At 52.3% G+C, this 25,273-nt stretch overlaps 2 protein-coding genes and 1 long non-coding RNA gene across 7 annotated transcripts in view; 1 reads left to right on the top strand and 2 right to left on the bottom strand.

Annotated features, from left to right (window-relative positions):
* The window catches only part of MYO1C (myosin IC), a 33,809-nt gene extending 15,400 nt beyond the window's left edge, over positions 1 to 18,409 (bottom strand). Inside the window, exon 1 of the mRNA XM_023530370.1 lies at positions 18,391 to 18,409. The gene's annotated coding sequence lies outside the window, so the exon portion shown is untranslated. The remainder of the gene's footprint in view (positions 1 to 18,390) is intronic.
* INPP5K (inositol polyphosphate-5-phosphatase K) lies at positions 7,650 to 25,075 on the bottom strand. 5 transcript variants are annotated; one of them, XM_023530515.1, is made up of 12 exons: positions 24,501 to 25,072; positions 22,580 to 22,687; positions 22,140 to 22,248; positions 18,975 to 19,091; positions 18,445 to 18,620; positions 17,928 to 18,039; positions 17,128 to 17,237; positions 10,698 to 10,968; positions 9,765 to 9,902; positions 9,418 to 9,501; positions 9,147 to 9,251; positions 7,650 to 8,968 (listed from the first exon to the last, which is right to left on the bottom strand). In XM_023530515.1, exons 1-12 carry the CDS (start codon positions 24,551 to 24,553, stop codon positions 8,909 to 8,911), a joined length of 1,443 nt encoding a protein of 480 aa, XP_023386283.1. In that variant the 5' UTR covers positions 24,554 to 25,072; the 3' UTR covers positions 7,650 to 8,908. The 5 variants fall into 5 exon arrangements, with proteins under 5 accessions (XP_023386283.1, XP_011358186.1, XP_023386284.1 ...); XM_011359884.2 differs by having other exon boundaries at positions 10,782 to 10,968; positions 24,501 to 25,069; XM_023530516.1 differs by lacking the exon at positions 9,418 to 9,501 and having other exon boundaries at positions 24,501 to 25,075.
* On the top strand, positions 8,348 to 13,976 carry LOC111739409. The gene is made up of 3 exons (XR_002780244.1): positions 8,348 to 8,478; positions 11,761 to 11,845; positions 13,697 to 13,976. It is a non-coding gene; the product is annotated as an uncharacterized LOC111739409 (long non-coding RNA).
* Positions 25,076 to 25,273: the final 198 nt, after the last annotated feature.

The raw sequence follows: 25,273 nt of genomic DNA, 5'->3' as shown, positions 1-25,273 counted from the left end.
CGGCCCGCCCCCCGCACCGCCCCCTGCGAGAGCCTCCCAAGCGCGGGACTCGCCTGCGGCGCCCGCCTCCCTCGGGGCTCGGACTCCGGGGTCCCCCTCCAGTTGGGGGATGGGGTAGGAACTATGGGTGATCTCGGGGCGGGGCTGACAGCGGGGCTCCCCGCCAGGAAGGGGCTCCGCCTGAGTCAGGTTTTCCAAGAGGGACGTCTTTGGTTCCAGGGTGGGGCCCGGAACCCGCGGGGCCGCCGCGTCTACACCGACCCAGAACTCACTTCCGGGCTTGTGTCTACACTATGTACTAGGCCAGGCGCGGTGCGAGGCTGAGACTGGTGGGTCGCGGAGGAAGCAGGATTTCCCTCCCCTCCCCCCAACCTCGAGTCTCGGCAAAGTTAAAAATAGAACTTAATGTCCAAATACGGCAGGCGCGCCGGGGCGGGCGGAGCCTGGGTGCGGGACTGTGTCCACCCCATACCCTCTCTGGGTGGGGCAGAGAGGAGAGGCGCCCTGTGTCTTTAAGCCCCAAGAAAACCTTTTTAGGGTCCCGCGTCAGCACAGAGCGCGCACCCCAGGGACAGGGACAGCCACAGGGCGCCTTTGCCAAAAGTAGTGTGTGCCTGACCCCTATGGAGGTCTCAGTTTCCTATCTGGGAAACCCGCGTCCGACTTTAAGCATTTCGGGACAGTACCCTTCTCCGCTATCCTGGATACCCAAACTAGGGCTTCTGTGGCCCAGGATCTCCTCATCGCTCCTCCTCCTCTGGAGGGGGCCTCCCTCTCTTGTCCCTCTGGATCCCTCCATACTTCCTGCTCAGGATACCCTCCCTCTCCCAAACCAGCGCCCAGCAGCCCCAATCGCGCTGGGCTCTGGTGAAGCGTCAGCCTGAGGGGCGAACTCTAGCTTAGATCCCACCGCTGGTAGGGGGGTGATAGCTAGTGCTTGCAAAAGGCTGGGTTACTTCTTACTGTATGACCCCGAGCAAGTCACTTAACTCCTCGGATCCTCTTCTTCATCCTTAAAATGAAGCTAATATCTGTCTAAAAGGGTTGTAGAGAAGGCTAAGTAAGATACAGCGCTAAAGCACCTCCCAGACCCTTAGTAAACACCACTTCCCTCTTTTGGCCGGACATTCATTAAACACGTGCTTGGGACAGACCTACTAAGAGGGCCTGACTTTTTATCTAGTGGGGAAAACGCTCGGGCGTGTATGCCAGTTACAAAGAGCTCTCAGGAGCTTCACCTGACCCCCACCTGACAGATAAGGAACCTGAGGCGCAATACGGGGGGCGCTGACTTGTCCTAGGGAAAAGAAGGTAGAGACAGGACCCAAAGCCCCAGCGTGCCCCACCCTCGGACCCGGGCTCCCGGAGGAGGCTGAGGCAGGTGCGGGCTGCAGCCTCGTGGGGAAGGCTCATTACCTCAAGAACAACAGCCCGGCCGAAGCCGCGACCTGGGGGACCCGCGGGGCGGGCGCCAGCTGGGAGGTGGAGCCCTCTGGAGGGGACAAGGGGACTGGGTGCTACCTCGTGCAGCTGGGAGATGGGTGGGAGCGCAGAGCGAGTTGGTTGAAATGCCACCGGTAGAGGCGGGCTCACTGCAGGAGGGGACTCTCTCCGCCGGGTCCCCGTGTTTAAATTCCAGAGGGAGCGGCAGCGGGGGACTTAGCCTCCAGCACACTCAGGGTGGGGAGCGCCTTTGAAAACTAGAGGAAGGGGGGTCGAGCGAGCCCCAAGAGGAGGGCAGCTTCGTGCGGTAAGCGGGGACAGGGATCTGGGACCCCAGGGGAGGAGCCAGAGAGCGGGAGGAGCCTGAGAGCGGGAGGAGCCTCGTGGCCGCAGTGCCCTCCCAACCCACTGCTCCGTCAGGCGGCTGGAATGAGGGGAATCCGCGTGCGGAGGGGTCCGGCCGGCCACCCGCCTCCCTCCGCTCCGGCACCGCGAGCGGCATCGCCGCATTCCCTGGATGCTCGCTGGCGCCCCCGCAGCCACCGCCCGGCGGCGGAAGGAGGGGGCGTCTCCGCAGCCTGGCATGCCTGAGGGCCAGCCCCAGCCCCCAGCAGCCCCCACCGGCCCGCCCCGCCTCCCTGGAAGGAAGCGCTAGCCGGGGAGAGGGGGTAGGGAGGCGGAGAACCGAGGGTGAGAGACACCGCGACGAAGGCTGCAGCGCCAGACGCTTTCTGCGTTCTGAGCGCTGTCTTACGGTACGCCCTTCAATGTCCGCAGTCAAGCCAGAAGTCTGTATTGTTACTCCCGTTATACGGACGGGGAAACGGCCTGGACAGGTGACTGACTTAAGACTTAGGACTAGTAAAAGGAGGGGTGGGAATGGAATCGGGAATTCTAGCGCTCAGTACTCTGAGGGAGCATGGATAGCCGAGGGCTGGCGGATTTCCAAGCTTTTCTTGTAAGGGTTAACAGCTGTGACCTTTCTCAGTGACCCCGTGACTGCAGTGCTCAGTACACAACCCTGTCAGTATTGTGTGACTATTGACAGATAGGCCTTAGGAGTAGCAGTTCTGGAGTGTAAGTCATGGTCTTTGGGCCACCAGCATGGCCCTGGACCTAGGGGCTGGCTGAAGGCTGCGGTGTAGCCATGGCCCCTGAGTGACCTAGGACTTATTTCCTAAGGCTGCCTCTGGGTCTCTTCCCACTTGGGGAGATGTTTCCAATAGAGGTGGTGATGGGGCAGTCCCAGAAGATCTGGGTCATCCAGTGCCATTTACCTACTGTGGACCAGGTGCCCCCAAGTTTGATCTCAGGAGGAATGGGGAGGACAATGGACAATCTCAAATGTTCCCCCAGCACAGAGCCATGTGAATCTGGAAATGGTGTTCTAAGGACCCCCAGATCGCTGGCGCGGCGCAAAGAACCATAGGCTATCTCACCTGCAGTGCAGTTCTGGGAACAGAACAGGTGCAAATTTATATTCATCCAACATCTTAGGTCTGGGCCCAGGCTGCCTCACCAAGGACTGTTCCAAACTCAAGGGAATTGTGAGGGGGAATGAGGAGAAATAGTGGTGACTTAGGGGCATTACCTAATTGCTCACAGAGCTGTAGTCAAGGGCTATCCTCTCTAGCTCCACAACCGTGGGCCTTTGGCCTGCCAGACACCTTTGCCTGGGGGTCCAGCAGAAGTAAACAGAGTACCTTGTCCCCTAACCTACTCTCATTGTTCTATATCCTGTATGTAGAGAGGAGGAAGGCACCTCCAGCTAGTCATCACCTGGCATCAAAAGGCCTGCTCTCCTCCCTTCATGCCTCACACAAAAGAGTCACCACTTGCGAAAACCTGTGCTCCACCATCACTGCTCTGTTCCTGGACCAGGCAGCAGCCTACAAACTGGCCTCCCTGCCTTTAATCCATTTTCCCAGAGCAGCCTATGGTATTTACAATTGAAATCAGATCAATTAACATCTCATGTTAATAGAGTGAAAGTTTATAGGGCATGGTCCTTGTGCCAGGCCTGTACTTCACACCCACTCCTTCTTGCCAGGCCCTTACACATAGACTCCAGTGGCCCCCTCTGTCCTCAGTTTAACCTACTGCTGCTATGTTCCTGTGTGACCACAGGGGTGGCCCTCTCCAATCCCTTCTCTCCCCATGCCTCCCTCACCACCACACACAGCCAGGATAAGCTACTTCAGCCCCTGCCACCAGCCCCAGGGGGCTCTCTAAGCTTCTTGCCTTTGCAGCTGCAGCTTCCTTGGCCCTGTGCATGCTTCCCCTCCCCTACTGACTCCCCTACAATCCTTGAAGACTCAGCTCAGGTATCACCTCCTCCAGAACCCCTTCCTGACTACCCCCAACACACAGCCCTCTCATTACTCTCTAATCGCTGGTTTCCTGGCCAGTCTCTCCCAGGAGACTGCTCCTATCTGGGACATACATTCACCCCCGCACAGTGGGGGCTCAATAACTGGTCAGGGACGCCTATGTGAATGAATGAATCACAGAGCCAGCAGTGAGAGAAGGAGGCTAGAGCGTGCCGGGAGTTGACTAAACGCCGTGGGCCAGCCAGTCATTCATCTCGAAGCCCCCCATCCGCCACACACGCGCTCAGGCGCTCAGGGACCCGTGGCGCTGCTGGGCCGGGCGGGGGTGGGGAGGGCGGCGGGAAGGGGCGGGGCTCGGGAGGCTTCTCCGGAACCCAGAGGAAGAGACGGGCCAAAGGGCGCTCTGGGTTCCTGGGTCCGGCGACCCTAGGCTCTCCTCTCCGCCTTCACGTTAACCGCAAGTAATCTAAGTCGCCTCCAGGTCCAGCCCTGGCGCCACCGGATTCTGGGACCCCTGCACGGGTCGGCCCAAGCTGACCCTCCATCCCAGAGATCCCTGGCGACCCCCGCCTCCCGCACGGTAGCTCTGGGCCTGGCTCGGCGTCTGGCAGCCTACCTTTTCCCACATCCCGCCCGCCTGCGAAGGCCTCTCGGGGCCACGCGGCTGCTGCCCGCCCTGCGCCCAGCGTACCCACCAGCTCTGCTCTTTGTGTGCGCGGGCGGGGGCCAGCCTGGGCGGTGTGGCCGGCTCCGGAGTCCGCGGCCCCGGCACGCTCTCCCCGCCCAGGGCCCGCCCGGGGCCGGGCAGCTGCCTGTCGTCATCCCGGGCAGGGCCCAGACCCGGGCGTGCGCGCGCGCCCTCCCGCCCCGCCCCACGCCCGGTGCCGGGCGGCCCTGGCCCTGGCCCCTGCCGGCGTCTGCGGAGACTTAGTGCCGCACACTCCTCAACCAGCTCCCGGGACGAGGCGCGTCACAGTCATTTTCTTTCTCTCCCCCTCCCCCCGCCGCCCCCCAACACAGACACACACACAGGCACCCTCCTCCAGCGAAGACCCGGCCCACTCGCTGCTGTACTGGGTGGGTGCGCATGATGGGTTCTCCCTCCCCGTCCTAGGGCCCCTTTGCATCCCCAGAGCAAACCCGACCCTCTCCTTCATACCGGGCCAGGTTGACTCTTCCCCATTTGTGACTGTTTCTCTCCTTTTACCCTCTGTCCAGCTCACGCTACTGCTCTGAGTTGGCCAGTCCCAGTTCTTTGGGAATGCGGAGGCATTAACTGAGCCTGTACTATGCGCCTGGAGCTTTACATGTACTCGTCCTTTGACCTCAGAGCAGTCCTGTCACCTAGGTGTTGTTATGCCCAGTTCACAGCCCAGTCTTCTGAGGATCAGGGAGCAGGAAGGGAAGGGGTTCAAACCCCGATCCCCACTTTGACAAACACTACTCCTAGATGGTCCTAGTGGTGCACTTAAAACCATACCCCTTCCTTCCATTTACCCTTCTTGTCCAGTCTATTCCTGTTGCACCAAAGATCAGAACCTGTCCCTACTGCTCACTTCTTTCCAGAGGGGTTTGCTTGAGAGAGGGCTGCTGGGCCCTGGGGAGACACTGCCACCCTTCCTCCCAGCCCAGGGCATCCCAGCTTACAAGTTTGCAGGGCCTGTGGGGATGAACCACGCGGATGATCTCCCCCGTGGGGATCAGCTCCACTTGTAGTGCCATTCTGCCTGCGGACAGCCAGCGTGCTGAGCACTGAGGCCTCTGAGCAGAATCCTGCCTGCCAGCCCACAGGCTTTGGCTGCTCCTGGAGCCAGGATCTGGTCTCACACTGGGATGGTCACTTGATTCAACTTCAACTCCAGCCCCAGGGGATGTGCCTGGTCCAGCGCCTCAGGACACAGCTGGAGCAGCCCAGGTCTGATTGGGAGGCCTCTTAGCCCAGTGGGTTGGGGCAGGAAGAGGAGGGGCTGAGGGATGGAGGAAATGCCTGTTGTCCCAGGTAACCAGAGCAGCTGATGCAGTCACCCATGGGGGACTTTAGGCTCCAGGACAAAGGGTAGGAGGCCTTCCTCCCCAGCAGTTCCATGGCTGGGCTTCTCCCCTTGCCTACTCACTAGTGTCAGCTGGAGAACACAGAGACCACTCTCCAAACCAGAACGCATATCCTGCTCTAAGCCAAGGGAATCCATCAGTAGGCACTACCCCTCCTGCATGCCCCACCCACTCCCCCAGCTTGCCTGCCTCCTACCGCACCAGGTGAGCCCCTTGAGTTTGGACTTGGGCTGCTGGGGGCTGGACATGTTGGAAAAATGGGGTTGATTAGAGAGGTGTGAGGGCATTTTGAGGAGCCCCCCGTTTCACCCTCCTCTTGAGCTTCAACCGCTTGGGAAGTTGGTCCCTGGGTTCCTTCTGCGGGCAGCCTTAGTGCTGTTTGCTCCTTACATTTCCATTAGCACCCTCAGGTGCTCCACCCCTCCTCCCCATCCTGAATGTTCTTGTTTTTCTAGCTTTATTGTTAAATCACAGCTGACACTTCCCTGGCCTGAGCCTTTGGGTCTCCAGCCATTCCTTATAGGAAGTGAGAAGGGGGAAGTAGATGGGGGAAAGTGACCTTTCCAGAGGCAAATGCTGGCATGGGACGGGTAGAGTCCAGTGGCCTGCGCCGGACTTGACAGCCCCTTACGCAGGCACCTTCCTCCAGGCACCCTTCCCTTCCCTCCTCACAGTTTCCCCCGCCCAGGAAAGACCAGCAAAGCTTCCTTCCTTCCTCGGGAAACACATCTATCCAGGGCAGGCTCATCCCCGGCAGCCACACAATGGCCCTTATCAGTCGTGGAGCCAGGCACTGAGACCCAGCGCACACCAAGTCTCACATATTTCCTGTTTCCACCCAGAGGGTCAGGGCTGGGCCCAGAGCGGCCATATCCTGACTGCGGCCAAGAGGAGGGAAAGCACTCCCCCTTCCCTTTCCCCTTCCCGCCTCTCAATCACTGCTGGACTCACCCCTGCCAGGCTAGGAGGGGCCCTACAACAGGAGGAAGGGGTAGGGGTGCTTGAAGACTTAAGGGAGAAAGGGAGAGGTGGGCATGTGGAAGACAAACATGGTCCACACCAGGAGAAACAGGGGACCCCTGGAGTCAGGAGCTCTGCGATCCAACCCCAGGGCTACGTTAATCAGGAGGTTACAGGTAGTGTTGCTTTGTTTTGTTTTGTTTTTTTACAATTGTTCTCTCACAATAATCTTGTGAATAGGTATGTTATTTGTATTTCACAGACAACTGAGACTCCTATGTGGATAGAGATGGAAATCTCAATCAAACCCAGGTGGACTGAATTCCTATTTCTGGTGCTACATGATACCACAGCTGCATGTGTAACTTCAAAAGGATCACATCACTTCTGAGCTGTGGTTTCCTTGTCTTGTCAAATGAAGGGTGCTATGTGGCAGCATCAATGATGGTTGCATGTGAGAAGGAATGAAGTGGGCAAGTACAAGGGTTCAAGGTTCCTCAGATGTGTGTATTGAAGTCAGGGATAGAGGTTACCATGGGAACTTCGGGGTAGGGGGATCTGAGGCAGGGAGAAAAGATGGTGACATTTTTGGATAGCTTAACCCAGGACCAAGGCTCAAGACTAAGGTGTGAGGGATTGGTGGCTGAGGGATAAGCCAATGAGAGCAGAGTAAATTAGGGGACCAATAGCATAGGTAGCAAGCCTCAAGAGGGCCAGGGATCAAGGGGACCACCATCCCAGACCCTCATCCAATTCCCATGAGGATAACATCTGCCACTCAGAGAGTCTAGTCTGGATCTACAAAGGCCTTGTCTAGAGTCTACCAGGTGCCCCTTCCCACCATCATCATGAAGGAGTCACACACAAGTGTAAAAGCCATGTTTCTAATTATCCCCCAATATAACAGACAGAACACAGACAGCCATGGCCCACCAGAAGCCAGGGGGACAGTTTGATGGTACATATGGCTTCTGAGGATGGAGTATGGAACATAGAGCAATTAGAGTGTTTATCAGTCTCAGGTTGTAGGATTGGCATGACAGTCATAGAGCAGGCTCCCTGAGGTGTCTTTTCCTGGGAGAAGGGCCACTGAGTCACCAGCAGCTTGAGGAAAGTAGTGAGAGTCGAGACAGCCATGTCCACACAGCACCTGGAGAATGCTCTCTGAAGACCCCCAGGACCAGATTTCTCCAAAACGTTTTGATTACAGCTCTCCTCTGAGCGCCTCCACTTCTAGGTCCCAGAGTGGTCTAGAGAGAGGGCAGGTTTCTGGTCAGTGACTATAGGCAAGGGTAGGGGCAGATGAAATTGACTGGGCAAAGACCATCCTGGAAGTCTGTGGCATAGCTCCTCTACCACCTGCCAATCTTTTGCAAGAGAGTAGGTTGGGGGCATGGTGCCTGATCCACCAACAGAAGTGAACCTGGGTCCAGTTCTCTGCTTAGGCCCTGGAACTTCCTGGGTCAGATCCCATGAGGGGAAAGGGGTGCAGGCAGAAAGATACCCAACAACCTGCCCACGACTCGTACATAAGAGCCTGGGTAGTGGGGCCCCTCCATCCTGTCCACTTAGTCATACTGCTCTGCTCAAAGCAAGGATCCCAGACACTCTGCCCATCCCTCTGGAGGACAGATGTCAAGATCCTGGAACCCAGTGCTGTTTGTGCCAACCAGTTGATGGAGCCTGTACAAATGTGAGCATCTCCCCCTCCCAGGCAGCCTGAGGCCCAGAATGATGTGACAGGAATGTAGACCTGGGCCAGGTGGGGCATGTGCCTGGCAGGCCTGCTTGGGCAGGACTGGAAATGTGCGTGGGGAAAATCAAGAAATGAGATGCAGGCTGGAGGGTCCTTCCCACATCTGGTGTACTGTCCCCGGGTCTTCACTGTTGACAAACTAGCTGGTTTCACTAACATCTCAGCAATAAAAACCTGTATTTAAGTGGCCAGTTCCAGAGATCTGGACTGGGGAGAGCACAGGAGTGTGGCTAGAGCTCCCCCTTAGAGGTGAAGGATACTTGCTGCCTCATCAGGGGGCTGGGCCGGGCCCCTACTACTCCTGGCAGTGGTAAGCAGAGCTGGCTGTCAGCTCTGGCCTCCGCCCTGGATTCCCTCTAATCCCGGCTCAGATCCGTGGTTGGGCTTCACCCAGTGGGTCGTCCTGCAAGATGGCGCGAGGCTGGATCTGCAGGGATAAAATAGGCAGTGAGTGGAAGGGGCAAGAGTAGGTTTTCCTCTGCACTGTTCATTACTCCCATTCCCCAACTGATGTGGCTCCTAGGCCTGTAGCCTCAGGGAACAGATAAGGCGCTCAAGCTCAAGTCCTCTGTGTACCTTTCCCTTTACCCACTAGCATCCCTTACCTTGAAGGGATTGCTTATCCCCACCACAGATTGTAGACTGTTACTATAATAACAGAGTAGAAATTGATCCTCAGTCTCAGGGATATTGTTGACGCTGATATATACCTGGCGGGGAGGATGGACAGAAATGGGGTTAGCTCCATGGCCCTGGGTCCCACCCAGCTTCCAGCAACAAGTTATCCAGCTGTTTGTCCCAGAAGACAGAGGAGCACTCAAGCAAGCCCACCTGCTGGGGATGTGGAATACCTATCTCAGGAAGTGGGGAAGATACCTGGTTCAGCCCGTCACTGGAGGAGACCTGGTTGTCCCCGACCCAGACATAGGACACGTAGTCATTAATGTGGCGAAGCCCCACCTGTGTGAGGGGGGGATTTGGCAGTCAGTGGTCTAGGAGGACACAGGACCTACAGCAAGTCCTAAGATGATGGTCTCATTCCTAGGTCTGGCCATCATACTGTATGCCCCCTCCCCTTCACTGCCAGCCCCTAGGTGGGCAAGGACCCCTGGGGTAAATGAAGGTAAATTCTTCAGTCTCTGTGCCTAGATTCCATGAGCCCTCAGGATGAATAAACCTGAAGGGTATAGCTGATGGACTCCCTTCCTAACCAATCACATCACCTTGTACAGTCCAATCCAGTCCCAGGAGCTGCTGAGGAAGTCTGGGGTGGAGGAGTAGCTGATCAGAATGTCGTTCTCCGTGGTCCACAGGCCCTCATGCATCAGGGTGATCATTGGGATAAATACCACCGGCTTTAGCTACACACAGGGATGGGAAGGGGGTTGAAAATCCATAGCATCATTCCCTTTTCTGAGATGAATTTCCTTACTGTGCCATTTCAACAAGTCAGGGTCAGAGAGGGAAGGAGGGGCACTAGAGCAGTGGGCAGAATACCACTAGGCTTCCTGGAGAAAGCAGATTTTGGCTGGCCAGCTGGAAAGAGAAAGGGCCAAAGGCTTGTCAGGGGTGGCCGGCCCTGCCAGGGAGGATGTGGCTGAGGGCCGGGTGAGTAACCAATCAGAGAGCCCAGTACTGAGGGGCAAGAGTGGGGGAAATTAAGGGAGGCAGTTGCTGACAGGTTTAAGAAATAAGCCAGGTAGTTGCTCTCAGGTCTCCGAGGTTCCTGACCCAAAGGCCCAAATTCAGTTTTGCAGGGGGAGGGTGCCTCTGGTGAGAACAGCTATAGGCATGTGGAGGGAACAAATGATATAGACAGACAAACCAGTATAAAAAGGTGAAGGCTGAGGGCAGCCAGCAACCTGAGAATTAATACTGCCTTGGTTGTTAGATGGCAGGGAGGGAGCTCCCTTTGCAACCTGATCCAGAGTGGTTCAGGACAAATAAAAGGAAGTCTTATATCACATAGTAGGTAATAAGCATAATGGAACTCAGCCCCAAGAGACAGACCAAGAGGAAATGGAAACCTATTCACAAAAGGTTTGAACACACTTTTGACAGAGCTATCAACAGCTCCTAAGAAGAGCTGGGATACCTGACCTAGGAGGAAAGGCAATCATGTCCTCCTACAGCTATTCCCTGGGGAACCTACTGACATTAGAATCCAGGGCTGGAGTGTTTGGGGATGTGGCCCAGCACAGCTGCTCCTCTGCCAAATGCCAGGCAGCCCAGAAGTTCACCTCCAAGTCAAAGGTGCCAGAGACAGGCTTATGGTCACTGATGGTGTACATCATGTGGCTGATGTAGCTCCTCAGAGACAGGGAGAAGTCGGGGACTGGCAGCTCGGGGGTGTAGGAGCCAGCATGGGGCTGCCGCTTCAACCTCCACAGGATGCGGTCAGTCCATGCAGGCTTGCGTTTCTTCTCACTGACAGAGAGGAAGAATGGGGAGAGAAGAAAGAGTTGGCAGGAGAGCTGTAGGTACCCCCATGAGCTTGCTGGAGCCCCTAATACCAGGGTTTATCAGCAGCCATGAGCCCTACTGGGCCAGAGCTGGAACACAGCATGTCAGCAAGCAGGAGGGTGCCCAACAGAATCAAAAGTATGCTGGTCTTTGTCAGATTCAGCCAAAGGCCTTTAGTACAGTACATTTTTATGAATGAAATTGTGACTCAGAAACATCCCATTTCAAAGCTTTTCCTATTTCTTGAACAAAAGCAACAGATCAAAGAAGTAGAGCTTTGGATTTTGGAGTTAGACAGACCCTGAGCTGGAATTTGGTGCCTCCCTTACCAAAGGTGTGACCTTAGGAAAGGAAAGGGAAGCATTTAGGGAATGCTCACTACATGCCTGCGATCAGTTCTGTTTATTTCACCCTTTACAGGTGGGGAGGTTGAGTCTTAGATGGGAAGTAACTTTCCCAAAGTCATACAGCTACTGTCTGAGTGGTGGAGCCAGGATTCAAGGCCAGGCAGCATGACCACAGAGCATGTGCTCTAAATCACCTGGCCAATCCTTCTTAGGCCTCAGCTTCCTCATCTGTAAAACGGAGATAATAACAATAGTTACCTTATAGGGTTCCTGAGATGATTAAATGAGATAAAGCACAGAAAAATGTTTACCATAATGACTGGTACAAAATAAGCTCTCTGTAGGCACTGCCTATTATAATTCTTTGTTCTTGAGTCAACTGAGCGCCCTCCCACTTGTTCATTACCAGCTTCCCTTAGGAGCGTGAGAGGACCTGCAATCTTAGAGACAAGAGTGCTTTCTTCTCCTAGGTAACTGTAGTTGCCTCAAGAGAGGTAAGTCTCTGGCTCCTAATCTAGCCCTGTGCAAGCAGCTACTGGGCATTCTCTAAGATGGACTAGGCACCCAGGCTCCTCCCTCCATGTGGAGATCCTGAGTCTGAGAATGGGGTGGGGGAACAGTTGCTGTTTCTAGGTTCCTCTCCCTTGGTTTTGAATGAACCCACAGAGTAGTAAAGCCTGGTCAGGTGATTCCCTACTTTAAAACCTTTAAGAAGTCTTCATTGCCTCCAGAATAAAACTCAAGTCCCCAAGTATGGTTCAAGGTGCTCAGGAATCTGATGCCCCTGTCCTTATCTCTCATCACTGCCCAATCCCACCCAACCCTGGTGACTCTCTCAAGCCTCAGGAACTTTACTTCGGAAGTTTTTGCTGGCTGGGACATCCTTCTTCACCCAGAGGGTCCCAATTTCAATACTATCTTTGTCATAAAGCTGTCCCTGAGCTCTTCCTCCCTACAAAGCATTTACATCAGTACTTTTACAATTACGATATATTGTAGTTTTGTTTCCCATCAGCATATTAATTAGTGTGTGAAACTGGAAGGCAAGGACTGGCTCTTGGAGACTCCAGTGTATCCTCAGCATTATTACAGAGCCTGGCACATAGTAGCTACTCGACAACTGCTTGTGAACCCAAACTAAAAAAACCCAAGCTTGATCTCTCTCCTCAAAAATGCCCTTCTAAGCTTATACAGCTTCATATGCTTATAATCAGTTTGCAATGCTATTTTTGTCTTCTGCTTTATTCAATTACTATTTTAAATAAATATTTCTGACATACTGCTGTCACTTCAACAGTATGCAGTTTTCTAGCAATAGAGGCTGAATGGCGTCTCAGTGGTGAACTCTGATGCTAGAGTCAGAGACCAGCTGGGGAAGGTTTGCCCTGTTATTTAAGCGCCATGTGGTTAATTAAGAGCCCCATACCATGCCTTATGCATCTCTTCTACCTGCCTATTCTTGAGTTATATCTTTTTATAATAAACCAATATAGTTAAAAAAATAAATAAAAAGACTATGTGCCCTTAGGCAAGTGACATCATCACTCCCCGGTTCAGTCTCTTCAACTGTAAGATGTGGTGATAACAGTACTTACTTCAAAGACTCATTGTGGGGATTAAATCCAGTAAAGTATATCAAGGGAGTGGTCAAGAAGTTACAGTAACTGGCTAAACCACATTTGCTTGGGCCTCTTTGGCTTGTTTCAGCTGTTCACTCTTCTGAGGAGTGTTCAGAGGACATTGGAATGTGGTTATTTCCATCCCACACACTACAGACACTGAATCTCTGAACCAACCTTGGACATTCAGTGCCTAGCAATGCCTAAAACTTGGTAATAAACCACCGGAATGTATCATTCCTCCTTTTATAGCAGTCCCCCTCCCCAAATCCCCTTTTATAGTTAAGAGCCCAGACTTGCTGTCACATCAGCATCTTCCCCAAGTCCTGACCACAGCCTGTCTCTCGTTCCTCCTCAGTACCTCTTAGCCTGTCTCCCTTCCCTCCCTTTCCATGGCCTAGTCCAGGCTCTTCACTGGGCACCTGTAGTACTAAGTCTTTCAATGAGATTTACTGAGCCATTATTATACTCTAGGCCAGCTGAGAATCCAATAAATGAAACTGACAAGATCCTCAAGGAGCTTGTTTGATGAACAAAACAAATAAGCAAAATAAATGTGTGTACAAATTAAATATTACATATATTCCCCCAGTTCTCCATTCCTAACAATAATATAGCTAAACATGGGGTCCTTCTAGGCATTAGGCACTGTGACAGGTGTCTCACAGACTGTTCTAATTCTTCTGACACTGGAAGAATGTTACAGGTCACATTTTTCTCCTACAGGACACTGAAGTCGAGAGAGGTCATCTGGTCCAGGTGGAAGCCAGACACTTGCCCAGGTCTGCCGACTATGAAGTCCCTGCTCCTTCCACTGCACTACACTGTCTCCTCCAGCTTGCCTCATTGTGGCCGATTCCCTGCAGCCAGAACTGTCTTACAGTGTGTGTTAAACAGAACAGGACTCACTAATGTTTTTTGGTTGAATGGTCATGCCTGAATACAAGAATTATTTCTGGAGATTAGTACGTCCTTACTTTTGCAAAATTAAAACCAAGTAGTTCTGCAAGATTCTCTTGCTTTAAGAGCCTAGAAAACTGAGCCAATTTACTGACTCAAAAGTAGTGATGTGTTCCATTTCTGGGTCTGAGAGCACCTAGATGGCTTCTAAGTGTCTCATTGAACTCTGGACATGAGTCTTGACTAGACTGACCATAATATCCTCTGCTCATTGCCTAGCAGAGAGGCTGATTGGGTTCATGTAATGAAACCCCATTGCAATCCCTGACTTTAACAGGATTTCCTGCCCTCAGCCCTTTCACCTCCCCTGTAATGGAGCTGACCTCAGTTCTCATTACATCTTGGCTCAGAGACACTGTTGTGCCTGAGCAAAGCTGTGTCCCATGCTCTGCATAGTCACTTTGTATGGCTGGGTCAGGCTCCACTCAAGGTACCTCTTGTCAGTGTTGACTGATCGAATGCCTGCCTTTTCTGCCAAACTCTGCCATCTCCCTGACAACTCTGATGGACTCTTCCTGGCTTCAGCTGCCTGCCTCCTTACCATTCACTTCAACTGCCTTCGGCACTTCCACAGAGTTCTGGAACCTTCTATTGGCCAAATCCTGAACATGACAGTGTTTACTTGGATCTCTTGCTGTGGGTGGGTCCCTCTACTAGAATGGCTGCTCCTTAAATACCACAGCTTTTCCTTTTGTCCTCTCATGCTCCCAATGAAAACATATGCCTGGTACTATGTTACCTCCCGGGAATGGTCAAAAATCAGATCCAGTCTTTGCTCCAGGCATTCACAGTACAGCCAGAAAGGCACACTGTGTCTTAAAAGCAACATTGAAAGCCTAGTGTGTACAAGGCTTGTGGCAGCATAAGGGCAGGAGAGAATTCTCAGTGAGATGGAAGGGTAGGTCAGGGAGGGCTTTTTAATAGAGATGATGTCTGAACTGGTTTTCAAGAATGAATACCAGTCTGATTAGACAGGAATGTTTCTGCTACCTATGTAGGGCTCAGGTCCCAGCCACTGCAGGAACTCCCAGCTGCCTCTGACCCCTGGACCCAATGAGTGATATTTCAGTTATGATGTTCCCCTGTACTGTCCCCTGTTCCTGTACAGACCTTCCTTCGTCTCCTGGGATCTAAGCAAGGGGTAGTGCATGGGTTCGTAGTCACATAGACTCGAGTTCGAATTCTGCTTGATCACTTACTCTGATACTGCCTTAGATATTCCAAGACTCAGGTTTTTTTTTGGTAAAAAGTTAGTAACAACACTGTCTACCTAAGGAGGATATGATGCTAATTAAGTGAAGTGATGCAGGCAAAGCCCTTTGCACAATGCCTGGCAATAAAAAGTGGTCACCCACAATGTGGATTTTATCTATTGTGTGGAAATAAGTATCTGCCTCCTTCATAGCAAGTCTTTGCTGTTCTGATCCTGCCCTTTTTGCTGCTGCTGGCAAAACTAGCTGTGAATTCGGAGGTACTATGGGCTAGAGGAAAGCCTCATGAACCACAGACTCCAGTCCAGAGAATCAGGTCTGAGTCCTGGCTCCATCATCACTAGCTGAACCACTTGAGAAAGTCCTTTAACATTTCTGAGCTTCTCTACCCAATCTCAGTCCCTGCCAACTGCAGCTTAGATCCAGCTGTTTGCAAACACTTCCAGTCTCCTAGTGGTTTCCCTATCATACCTTGGGGGTGGTGGCAAAGAGACACCTGGCTATATGGTCTGTCAGCAGCTCTCTTCCTGCTGTTAGCGGCTCTCTTCTTGCTGGCAAGTGAGGTTTTAAAGTCAATTGGTGGAGGGTCCCAGCCCCCAAGGCCCCAGTTTGTCCCACCAAGGCCTTACAATTTCTGTGACTCTAATTTCCAATGGTTGGCTGGGGAGACTGGCAGTCTCTCTAGCTGTGGACCTGGGCCAGCTAGAGCCTGCCCTCTTACCTCCTTTCCAGCCTGCTGTTGCCCAGGCTGGACCCTGTTTCCAGTGTTCATAGCCTCTTCTTGTATGTGTTACCCTAGCCATGACCCTATTGTCTTGCTCCACACTCCTGAAATGGCTCACCTTCAACTCATTCCTTGGCGGGGACACTGTGGTTCTGCCTTACCACTGCCAGCACTGGGCCACCAGTTCTACCTCTCACCTTGGCCTGGCTGTGGAGATACCTTTTCACCCACTAAATCCCAGAGGCCTGGACTGCCCTGGAGGACCTCCTATTTCCCTCATAAGACAATCCTGATAGGAGAATAATAATAAATGAAGGAGCTGCTTCAGGTGAAACAAAAAGCTCCATAACAAGCTCTTCTTTTCCTTCAGAGATGAGGATCCTTTCCCTAAGTTGGGCCAGGGACCTCTTGCCAGAACTGCTTTTGCCTCTCTCTCTAAGCCTAAGGTTTTGGTGGTTACCTGGCCCCTTCTCAGTTTCTTAGAAAGGTTTTCAGTGAAACTACCAGCCAAAGACCTGAATCTAAAAATAATAATAGCAGTTATCACAGTGCTTACTGGGTGCCAGAAATTGGGCTATATATATGCAAGGTCTCATTCAATTCTCAACCCACAAGGTTGATACTATTATCACCATTTTATAGATGACAAAATTTGAGGCTTAAATACCTTGTCCAAGGTCATGCAGTTGATGCAGAGCTGCGCTTCTAACTACTAGATGCACTGTTTCTCTATTGTTCCCTATTAAAATTCTCCACTGACAACTATTTCTTCACCTTCCTAAATAGTACCTGACCCACTCACAGCTGGAGCAGGGATACTTAACACCAGTAACTGGCTGAGCCAAGCTCCCAATCTGGGGAGGATCAGCAAGCCCTGGGGAGTAGGGGAAGGGGTTCCAAGAATGCTGAAATGCAGCTCCTCCTAAATCAGGAAACAGCTACCTCCATTTCCCCTCTGGCCCTACCTGCCCTGCTGCCCAACCCCCATCCTTGTCAGCACCGGTTCCCCCTCCCGCTCTTTTTGAAGACAATCTGGGACAGCTCTCACAGTCAGTGCCTCATGAGGGGGTGGGAGGGGCCGCTCCTGAGAGGTGATGGCTGGATCTATTTCTGCCTCCCTAACACTTCTATTATGAGGCATCTCCCCTGCCACTAGGGCCCACACGATCTGACTTCCAAGGCCTCCTGGCCCCTCATTTCCTCCTCACAGACTAATTCCAGATCTATGGCAAACTGTTCATCTCTTGGTGGAGCCCCCTCACCTAGTGTCATAGTTGTCGGAGTTCTTATCAAACTTGTAGGTGGGCGGGAAGTGCAGGGGGCCTTCCTGGAACTCCCGGAGCAGTGGGTCTTGTCTCTTGGCAATGTTGAGCTGTAGAAAAAGTCACAGTCCCAACCTCCCAATGGTCCTGACCCCATGGCACAACACCACACTCTATTTAAGGGATTGGCACATGCCATCATGGTAGGGCAAGAATCAAGCAATGCCACTTCATTTCCTTGCAGCCCAGTGGCAGCCTCAGCACCCATTCCTACCCACCCCAGGAGAGCAGCTGAATCCTTTTGCAAACATTACCCCATAGTCCCAGGGGAGGCAGCTGCCTGCCATTTCCCAGTCCTTGGACTATAGGGACGAGGCTTTGAATTCCATTCCTCTAGGAGTCACTAGAAGACATGTGTCAGAGGAAAGGCTGGGGTAACCAAGGTCCCCCAAATAGGTGATATTTCATCCCCTAGGAGGCAAGTAAGCCTGGGGATGGGAAAGACGACAGGTATATAAGGTTGGTGAACAGCAAGCCAAAGCCCTTCTTTGCTAATGCACGCCCAGCAGCTGTACCCTCGTTCCTCCAGATGAAGACCAGGCCCAGACAGGGCTGGTTGCCCCACCCCACTGTGTGAAGCCCTTTTAGATTCCTCCCTACTCAAGAACAGGGGCTTCGAAGGACCAGGAAAGTAGAAGAGGAGCTGGGGAACCTGAGCAATGCTCCACACATTTCATGTTGGACCTCTACCATGGGCTCAGATCGCCTCTCTGGACCCTCCCCTCCCCTCTCATTGGTACCTGATCTTTCTGCCACAGGTCAGCGTAGCACCGATTTTTTATGGACTCCCGAACAAAGTGCAACCCAAAGTCTTCGATTCGAAAGTTCATGTCTCCAAACCAGAGAATGAGGCTTCAGAAAAAAAGGAAGGCAACCTGAGGTTTGTGATGAGTCCAGAGAAAGGAGAAGCAACAAGTGGCTCAGGCTTGCTTACTCCAGGGGCTGTACGTGAGAAGCCAGATGCTGGGAAAGGACCAGGTGAAGACCAGGAGCAAGTGGTAAATGTGGAGCAGGCTCTAGCCCTCCCTCTCCCTCAACTGGCCATCAGGCAAGGCTGAGAACCAGCCCTTTGGGTGACCTCAGGAACCATGGAGTTTTTAAACTGAGATGTTCAGAAGTGTCCAGGGCTTCTAGGCAGTGCAGAGGAGCCAGGGAAGGGGAAGGGAAAGGGGTCTCCAAGCAGGCAAAGCTGGATAAGAGAGCAGATGGGGTATCAGGGATGAGGCCAGGGGTGACAGTTTGCAACCACATGCTCACTCATGGTCCAGGATGTTGGGGATATCATGTCTCCCAACATTCTGCATCTCCAGGATCTGGTCGAAGTGCTCCAGCCGCTGGTCATTGTTGGCCATGTGGGGGGGCAGGTGGCAGTTGATGATGCTGACATAATAGCCGTAAAGCTTCAGGCAGATGTTGACACCCCCTTTGTTCCCCTGGTAGGACAGGTGGGCAGAAGGGTAGGAAGATGCTCTGGGTGGGACACACCTCTCTTTTCCCATCGTAGGCCTGAGAGGAGATGGTCTGACCTCCCACAAGATCTCCCAGGGCCAGACACTCAGCTTCCCAGAGTGACCTCTCCATCCACAGAGCCCAGCTCACTCAGCCTGAGGTTTCAGGGTGCTCAGCAGTGCCTGAGGCAGGGGAGCAGGTATACAGGGCACTAGCCTGGCCAGAATGCCAAGATTCATCTCATTCCCTTTTCCCCTTGCCCAGATCTAAAGCCGCCAGCCCTTCCCAATCCAGTGATAGGTCTCCCAGCTCATGGCTCAGATAACCTCAGTCCTTACCCAGTACCCGTAGAGGCCAGTGGGGATGGATTTAGTAGAGATGATCTGGATAAAGGGCAAATGCTGATGCTTGGCAAAAACCAGTAAAAGGAGCCCCTGCATGCGGACAGAGGAGACCTGCAGGACACAGGAGGGCAATGGTCATTCATTTCCCTGCATGGGCCAAGTGTGTCCCTGCCAGGCCCTGTGCCACACAAATGCCCTGCCCCAGGGTCTCTGGTAGTTCAGTTCAAGTCTCAGCTGCCAAATGATGCATTCTAGGAGCTGAGCAAATTTCAGTTTCTGTTCCTGGGCCTGAGGGTGAAGGAAAGAGAAGAAAAGGCTGCCAAGGCACCCTGCCATCAGGAGGGCATGGACTCTTGTCCTAACCCCATGCATGCCTAGGTACCCCCTCACTGATGCCCTCCTGAGGTTCTCTGGCTACTTTGGGGCCACCACCCCTGTGGGCCAGGGCCTCAAAGAGGAATGCAGCCATACAGGATAGTGGCTAAGGGTACTGACTTTGAAGTCAGCCAGATCTGGGTTCAAATTCTGATTCGGGTTTTTAGTATTTGATACTGGGCATGTCTCTCAGCCTATTTCCTCATCAACAGAATAAGAATCTATCTCGTAGATGCTGTAAATATAAACCTGCAGTTATTATTATTTTTTGGTTTAAGGATTCTTAAATGTAAATGCAGAGAAGGAAAATGAGAACCTTCTCGGGTGCTGGAAGTATTCTGACTCTTGACTAGATGGTGGTAACATGGATGTATGCACATATAATAATCCATCAGATTTTACACTTAACTTCTGCATACATTATAGCTCAGTGAAAAAAATTAAGAAAATGCTCCCCCAAAATGACTATAAATGGTGAGCAGCTGGATGCCCACAGAGGCAATGCAGAGGGGATGAGAGTGAGTAGATTGGGATGCATTCACAGATTGGGGAGAATAGCTAACATCTCCTGAAGTGCTTCAAATTACATTTAATCTTTACACCAGCACTATAAGGAACCACTGTTCCTGCTCTACAGATGAAGGACTCAGGCTGAAGGAGACCAAGGAACAGTAGGACTACCTGGATAACAGCATCGAAGGACTGGGACTGTCAAAACCTCTGCTGTCTGCAGTCCTGGAGGTAGGGTGGGCATGAGAATGGACCATAACCAGTGGGGACCCTTTATCTCAGCCTCAGGTTGTCTGCATCTACCACTTGAGTAGCTGTTTCCGGAGCGTGAGGTGCAGAGGCCAAGGAGGAAATCCCCGGGTGGGGAGCGTGTACTGGGGCCTTCCAGGAATTATGAAACTTGATCCCGCCGGCCAGGAGCTCTGGCACAGTGGTGGAGTCAAAGCAGGGGGAACCCCAAACCCAGGACTGAGTGAAGGAGGCGTGAGAACCGAGGGTTGGGCAGTAGTTACTACAACTGTGTCCACAACCCCACCCTCCACCCCCAGTCTTGGCCTCTCTTCTTCACATGCACAACTGATAATGAAAGTGGGGGAAGGGCTGGACTCTAAGGGACTGACTCCCAGGGAACGGATAAAGATTCAGGAAGAGTTTCAAGTTTATTTCTAACCCACGGAGCAGGAGCAGGTTCGGGCCACTTTGTGAGGGAGCAGGGAAGTGGGGGCAGGGGGAAAAGGGTAGAGATGGAGCAGGAAAACTTCAGATTGGGAGAAAGGGTAGGGCTGTGGGGTGAAAAGCAGGAGATCTGTAGGAGATTTGTTAGAGGAAATGAAGTAGGAGGGACTAAGGAAGGGCTAGGAGCCCTGGAGCCAGCACAGGGAATCGCCCTGGGCCTTTCAACCTATAGCTGGTAAACTCCAGCCTAAGAAACAGGCTGCAAGCAGGGCTCGCCCCTTCACCTTGATTCTTGGCTGGAGGAAGGAGGGCATCTGCTTTGTGTGCCAGGCCTTTAGGCTGGGAGGCGGCATGGGTAGAATGCATTATGTGCCTGCCACAAGCTGAGCTAATTTCCCTGGCTCAATGCCATCCTACCAATCCCTTGCCAGTTAGCTGAGGTGCAAGGAGGGCTCCACTCTAAGGAAGGGAGTGTGGCGGGGGGGCATAAAAGAAAAGTAGTTCTGCCCTCCTACAGGATCTAGCTTTATCCATGTCTAGAGGAAGAGGCTGCAGTTTGATCCGGAGGGAGCCAAAGGCTTGGGGGCTGGCGTTTACTAGCCTCAGCAGCAAGACCAAATCTTGTATTCCCTCCTCCCGGCTCTCTGCCCTCCTTGGGAGGACTCACAGCTTTTGCCTCAGCACCCTTAGGCAAACTAGAGTAACAGAATTAAGTCTGAAGAAATCCAGTCACCCAGAGAAAGGATAAGAGAACTCTGGTATTTTCAAGAAGCCCTGCACTAGGAGCTTTGAATGGGACTGTGTTTTATCCCTTAGGTGTGAAAGGCAGAAAGGTGAAGATCAGAAATCTAGAGCATTCCTGTGGATTCTCCAATGGTCTAAATATTCCCCAAAGAATAACAGCCCTTCAGACTGACGACCCTTTTCCTCAACACTTATCTCCCCTCTACTATTTTCTGGGCTCCTGAGAATGTGAGGTGCCTATCTCCCATGATCAGAGGACACCCTCTGATACCAGAAGGTTAGCCCTGGGATACCTGTCAGGCTTAAAGCTCACCACTATAGCAATAAAATATAGTAGTTAAGACCATGGGTTATGAAGTTCGAAAGATCCATATTCAAATCCCAGAGAGCCTGTGTGACCTCTGAATCTGTTTTATCTAAAAAATATCCATATTTCAAGAGATTTGTTAAGATTTTAAAATAATATATACAAAAAGCTTATTTATAATGCTTAAAACCAAGTAAGAATTTGATCAATGGTATTAATTTTTATTATTATACTCAGATTTCAGGCAGGGCATGTGAGGAGAGATTGGCTGGGGATGGGGTAGGTACTGAGGTGTTAATAAACCCTGCAGCCCCTCCCAGAGGAATTCTCCCAACCCAAAAAAATATCTAGGTGTAAATGAACCCCTAGGGTCCCAGCTCGGCTCCAACTAGCTTGGAAAGACACAAGGTAGGCAGGAGGCAAGTATAACTGAGGTTTAGGACATTAATGAGAAACAGCATATAAGCCTGAGTGGGAGACTGAAAGACTGGGAATTAGTGACAAGAGGTAAGACACATGTTCCAATCGTCCATGAACTTGAAAGTTACCTTGATGAAGCTGAGAGGGGAAAGCACTTCCATGAAGAAACTGCTCCATGGGTCTTCAAAGGCAGTATCAGAAAGGAGGCTCATGATCCCACAGTTCATTTCCTGCAAACTGCCCAACCCAGGTCAGAGGCTTTCCCCCTGGCCTGGAGGGTACTGCCTCTGCCACAGACATTTAGTACTGCCCTCAGCAGACTTTCAAGCCTTGGGTTCCCATGACCACGATCTCTCCTTCCCTTTGCTATTGATCACCAACCCTTTGCATTGCTGACCCAGGACGAGAGACACTGACTGGCCCTGATGCAGGCTGAAAGCTCCTAGCCTTCAGACTCCAGAGTAAGGAGAGGACAGTTATGGCCGTTCCCCATGGGAACATTTGGGACTGGTCAGGCTTACCTGATCTCAGATATAGGGGTGGGTGAAGGGGCCCTGCAGACACCTACCCAATGACATACATGTCCAGATTCAGGTTCTGGTTGTTCAGCTGAAGCAGATCATTGAGGTCTAGAGGGGGTGCTTCAGAGGCTATATTCCATGTCACGACATGTATGCTGTAGAAGGAATGCAAAGTGAAATCATGGAGGAAGGAGGATAAGACCTTGTCCAGATAATGGACAGAGGTCTAGGATGGCTAATGGCTGCACCACAATCCACTGCAATCATAATGGGAAACATGAATTTCTGCGCGTGGTGGTGGGGATGAGGTGCTGAATTATAAGCCCTTTGTCTTCACCTTTGTCCCCTGATGCAGGAAAGTCCCACCCTGGATTGGCTCCTCCATGCAGGCCCTGGCAGCACTGGTGCCGCTGACACTAGGGGAGAACTGCCAAAGTAGGCCCAAAGGTTTTGGGGTCGGGCGAGGGAAGAGGTGGATAGTCAGGAATTTATTAATTTCACCAGTCATTCACACCGCAGCAATTATCTATGGCTCAGTCAGCAACTTCTTAATCACTATTCTTCAACCTGAGGGTTCCTAAGACCACCAGAAAGATTCTGGAGGTTCGGTTTTCACCTCATGAGAGGATTCAGCACAAGATGAGAATTTCAAAAAATAATAGAGATAACATCACATTTCCTTCCTCACTCTTTCCTAGAAGATCCCTGAAACACAACCAATTCTGCCAAACATTTCAGAGAGCTTAAGGAGAAGATTCTAAATAACAGATTTCTCAACATCTCTCTCAAGAGTCTATCTTGGGAAGAAGTCATCAGTTGGATAATATCCTTCATCTCAGCTTCATATGTGCCCTAGGGAAGCAACAGAACTAGATCAGCAGCTCTCATTAACACTGGATCCCATCAGAGGCTTAGGCAATCTCTTCAAGTGAATAGTCACAGCAACACTCTAAGGAGGCCACAGACTGCTGAGTATGGAGCAGGCAGGGAAAGGCTACAAACCCTGCAGAGACCAAGGACAACCATCAAGCCTCAGGTGAGTCCTAGGTACACCGTGAGGAGGAGGATCTGTAGCAGGGAAAGATCTAAAATGGAGGAGAGTACAGGGCATAGAGGAAAAGGGCAGGATGTCTCAAAACATCTCTTCACCAGACCCTGTTCTTAGAGGTCCGTGTTCTAAAAAGCACATCTTGAAATTCTTGGCGGACTTAAAGCAACTTCCTGCCCCTCCCTGTGAATATCAACAAAACGACACAAAAAAACACCTTTTCAGGCACTCAGCCAAAGATTCCGTGCTTAGTTAGTTTACGATCTCCCCCTGCTGTCCAACAGAGGATTAAGAAAAGCAGCCCTTTTACTCCAAGGCTTCTTGTTTCCCCAGGGACCTGCTCTAAGTGAATGGGGATCCAAAGTCGGATTTCTCGCACAAATTCTCAAGTCGGACGATTAGCAGCAAATACTTGCATCGTGACCTGCACTAAGATGATGATTAACATTGTTCCTTGTTAAAAAGCAAGCATGGGACCAAGCTACATCACTTCGTGAAAGGCCCTTATTTAAATCTGATTTCGGATTTCAGGTCACAAGGGGATCAGGCAGAACCCATGATGTAAGTGCTGATCAAAAGTAAGAACAGGTTTCTAATCTAGAGCCGAGGGTAGAGTGCTTTACTTTACTTCAAACAGCCCAACACTGCTGCCTTCTCCAGAAGCCAACTGGGCACCAGTTCGGGGCGCCCAAGTGGGAACTAGCTTGGCGGCTTGAGTTTGGAGGGGGCGCGGGGCTCGGACCCAACATAAGCATCTTGACACTGGCCTCATTTGAGAGACCCTCTGAATTTGAAGCAGCCCTGTAGGTCTGGTCCCTCTTTTCCCTGTCTGGTTCTGCCCCAAATCCACACAGCCCCGACTGGGTGAAAGGCAGTGATCGCGCCTAGAGGAGGCCAGCTGTCTGCAGTGCTTTTCTCACCTGAGCTTCCTGCCACTCGGTTCGGTCGGCCTCCATGGGTTCACGGTTGCCATCGTCCCCACGCAGTAGGCAGGCCGACTCCAGTCTCCCCGCCCCAGCAGGTCCTGGCCGGATCAACACCCTCCCAGCGGCAGGCCCCGGCTAGCTCGTTCTTGCCGGATTGTTTTCCTTCCGGATTCTGGACCTCCGCCTTGGCTTTCGTAAGAGGCGTGGCTTGGGTGCACGGAGTGCTCTGGGTGGTGACGCCCAGGGAAGAGGCGGGACTTCCAACGAGCGCGAAAAGGTGAAAGGCTGAGGAACGAAGCTTAAGGCACCCGGACGTCAGAGAGGCGTGCCCTCGTGTCATCGAAACCCGACGCAACACTGCTCCGCCCCGCGTGCGGGCTGCGGCTGCCGGGCGCCCAAGGCACGAGCGCCCCAGTTCCAACCCATGGCTCCCAGGGTGCTCCGCGCGAGGCCGACTGGGAGCAGCCGTCTTCCGGGAAGCCGTCGCCACACCCGCGAGAGCATCCTCGGCCATAGTGGGTTTCACTTATTGAATCCGAGGTCTCTGAGCTCCTTCCAGCTTCCCAATGCCTAGAAGCCCAAAGGGCGAAGTGAGGGGAAACAGTCCAGCCACTGTCCTGCCTGTAATCCAGTCTTTTTCCCCCACCCATCTCCAGGTAATCTCATATTGGTCACTGAGTACCTCCATTCTTATTTCTTCTCCAGGCCCACTTTCAAGTGTTTTTTGCCCTTCAAACAAATTAGGCCACCTATTACACTTTGGACGT

This window comes from Pteropus vampyrus, unplaced genomic scaffold (assembly GCF_000151845.1).
Source record: "Pteropus vampyrus isolate Shadow unplaced genomic scaffold, Pvam_2.0 Scaffold50, whole genome shotgun sequence".
Classification (NCBI taxonomy): Eukaryota; Metazoa; Chordata; class Mammalia; order Chiroptera; family Pteropodidae; genus Pteropus; species Pteropus vampyrus.
Note: the sequence above shows the minus strand (reverse complement) of the source record. Positions and strands in the feature narration are given on the sequence as shown.

Excerpts from the sequence above, each read along its gene's own strand:
- INPP5K (XM_023530515.1), bottom strand. The coding sequence starts at position 24,553 with ATGGCAACCGTGAACCCATGGAGGCCGACCGAACCGAGTGGCAGGAAG. Across the intron at positions 22,249-22,579 it reads CTGGACATGTATGTCATTGG|TTTGCAGGAAATGAACTGTG; the intron begins GTAGGTGTCTGC and ends TGGGTTGGGCAG. Across the intron at positions 8,969-9,146 it reads GGATAAGCAATCCCTTCAAG|ATCCAGCCTCGCGCCATCTT; the intron begins GTAAGGGATGCT and ends TTATCCCTGCAG.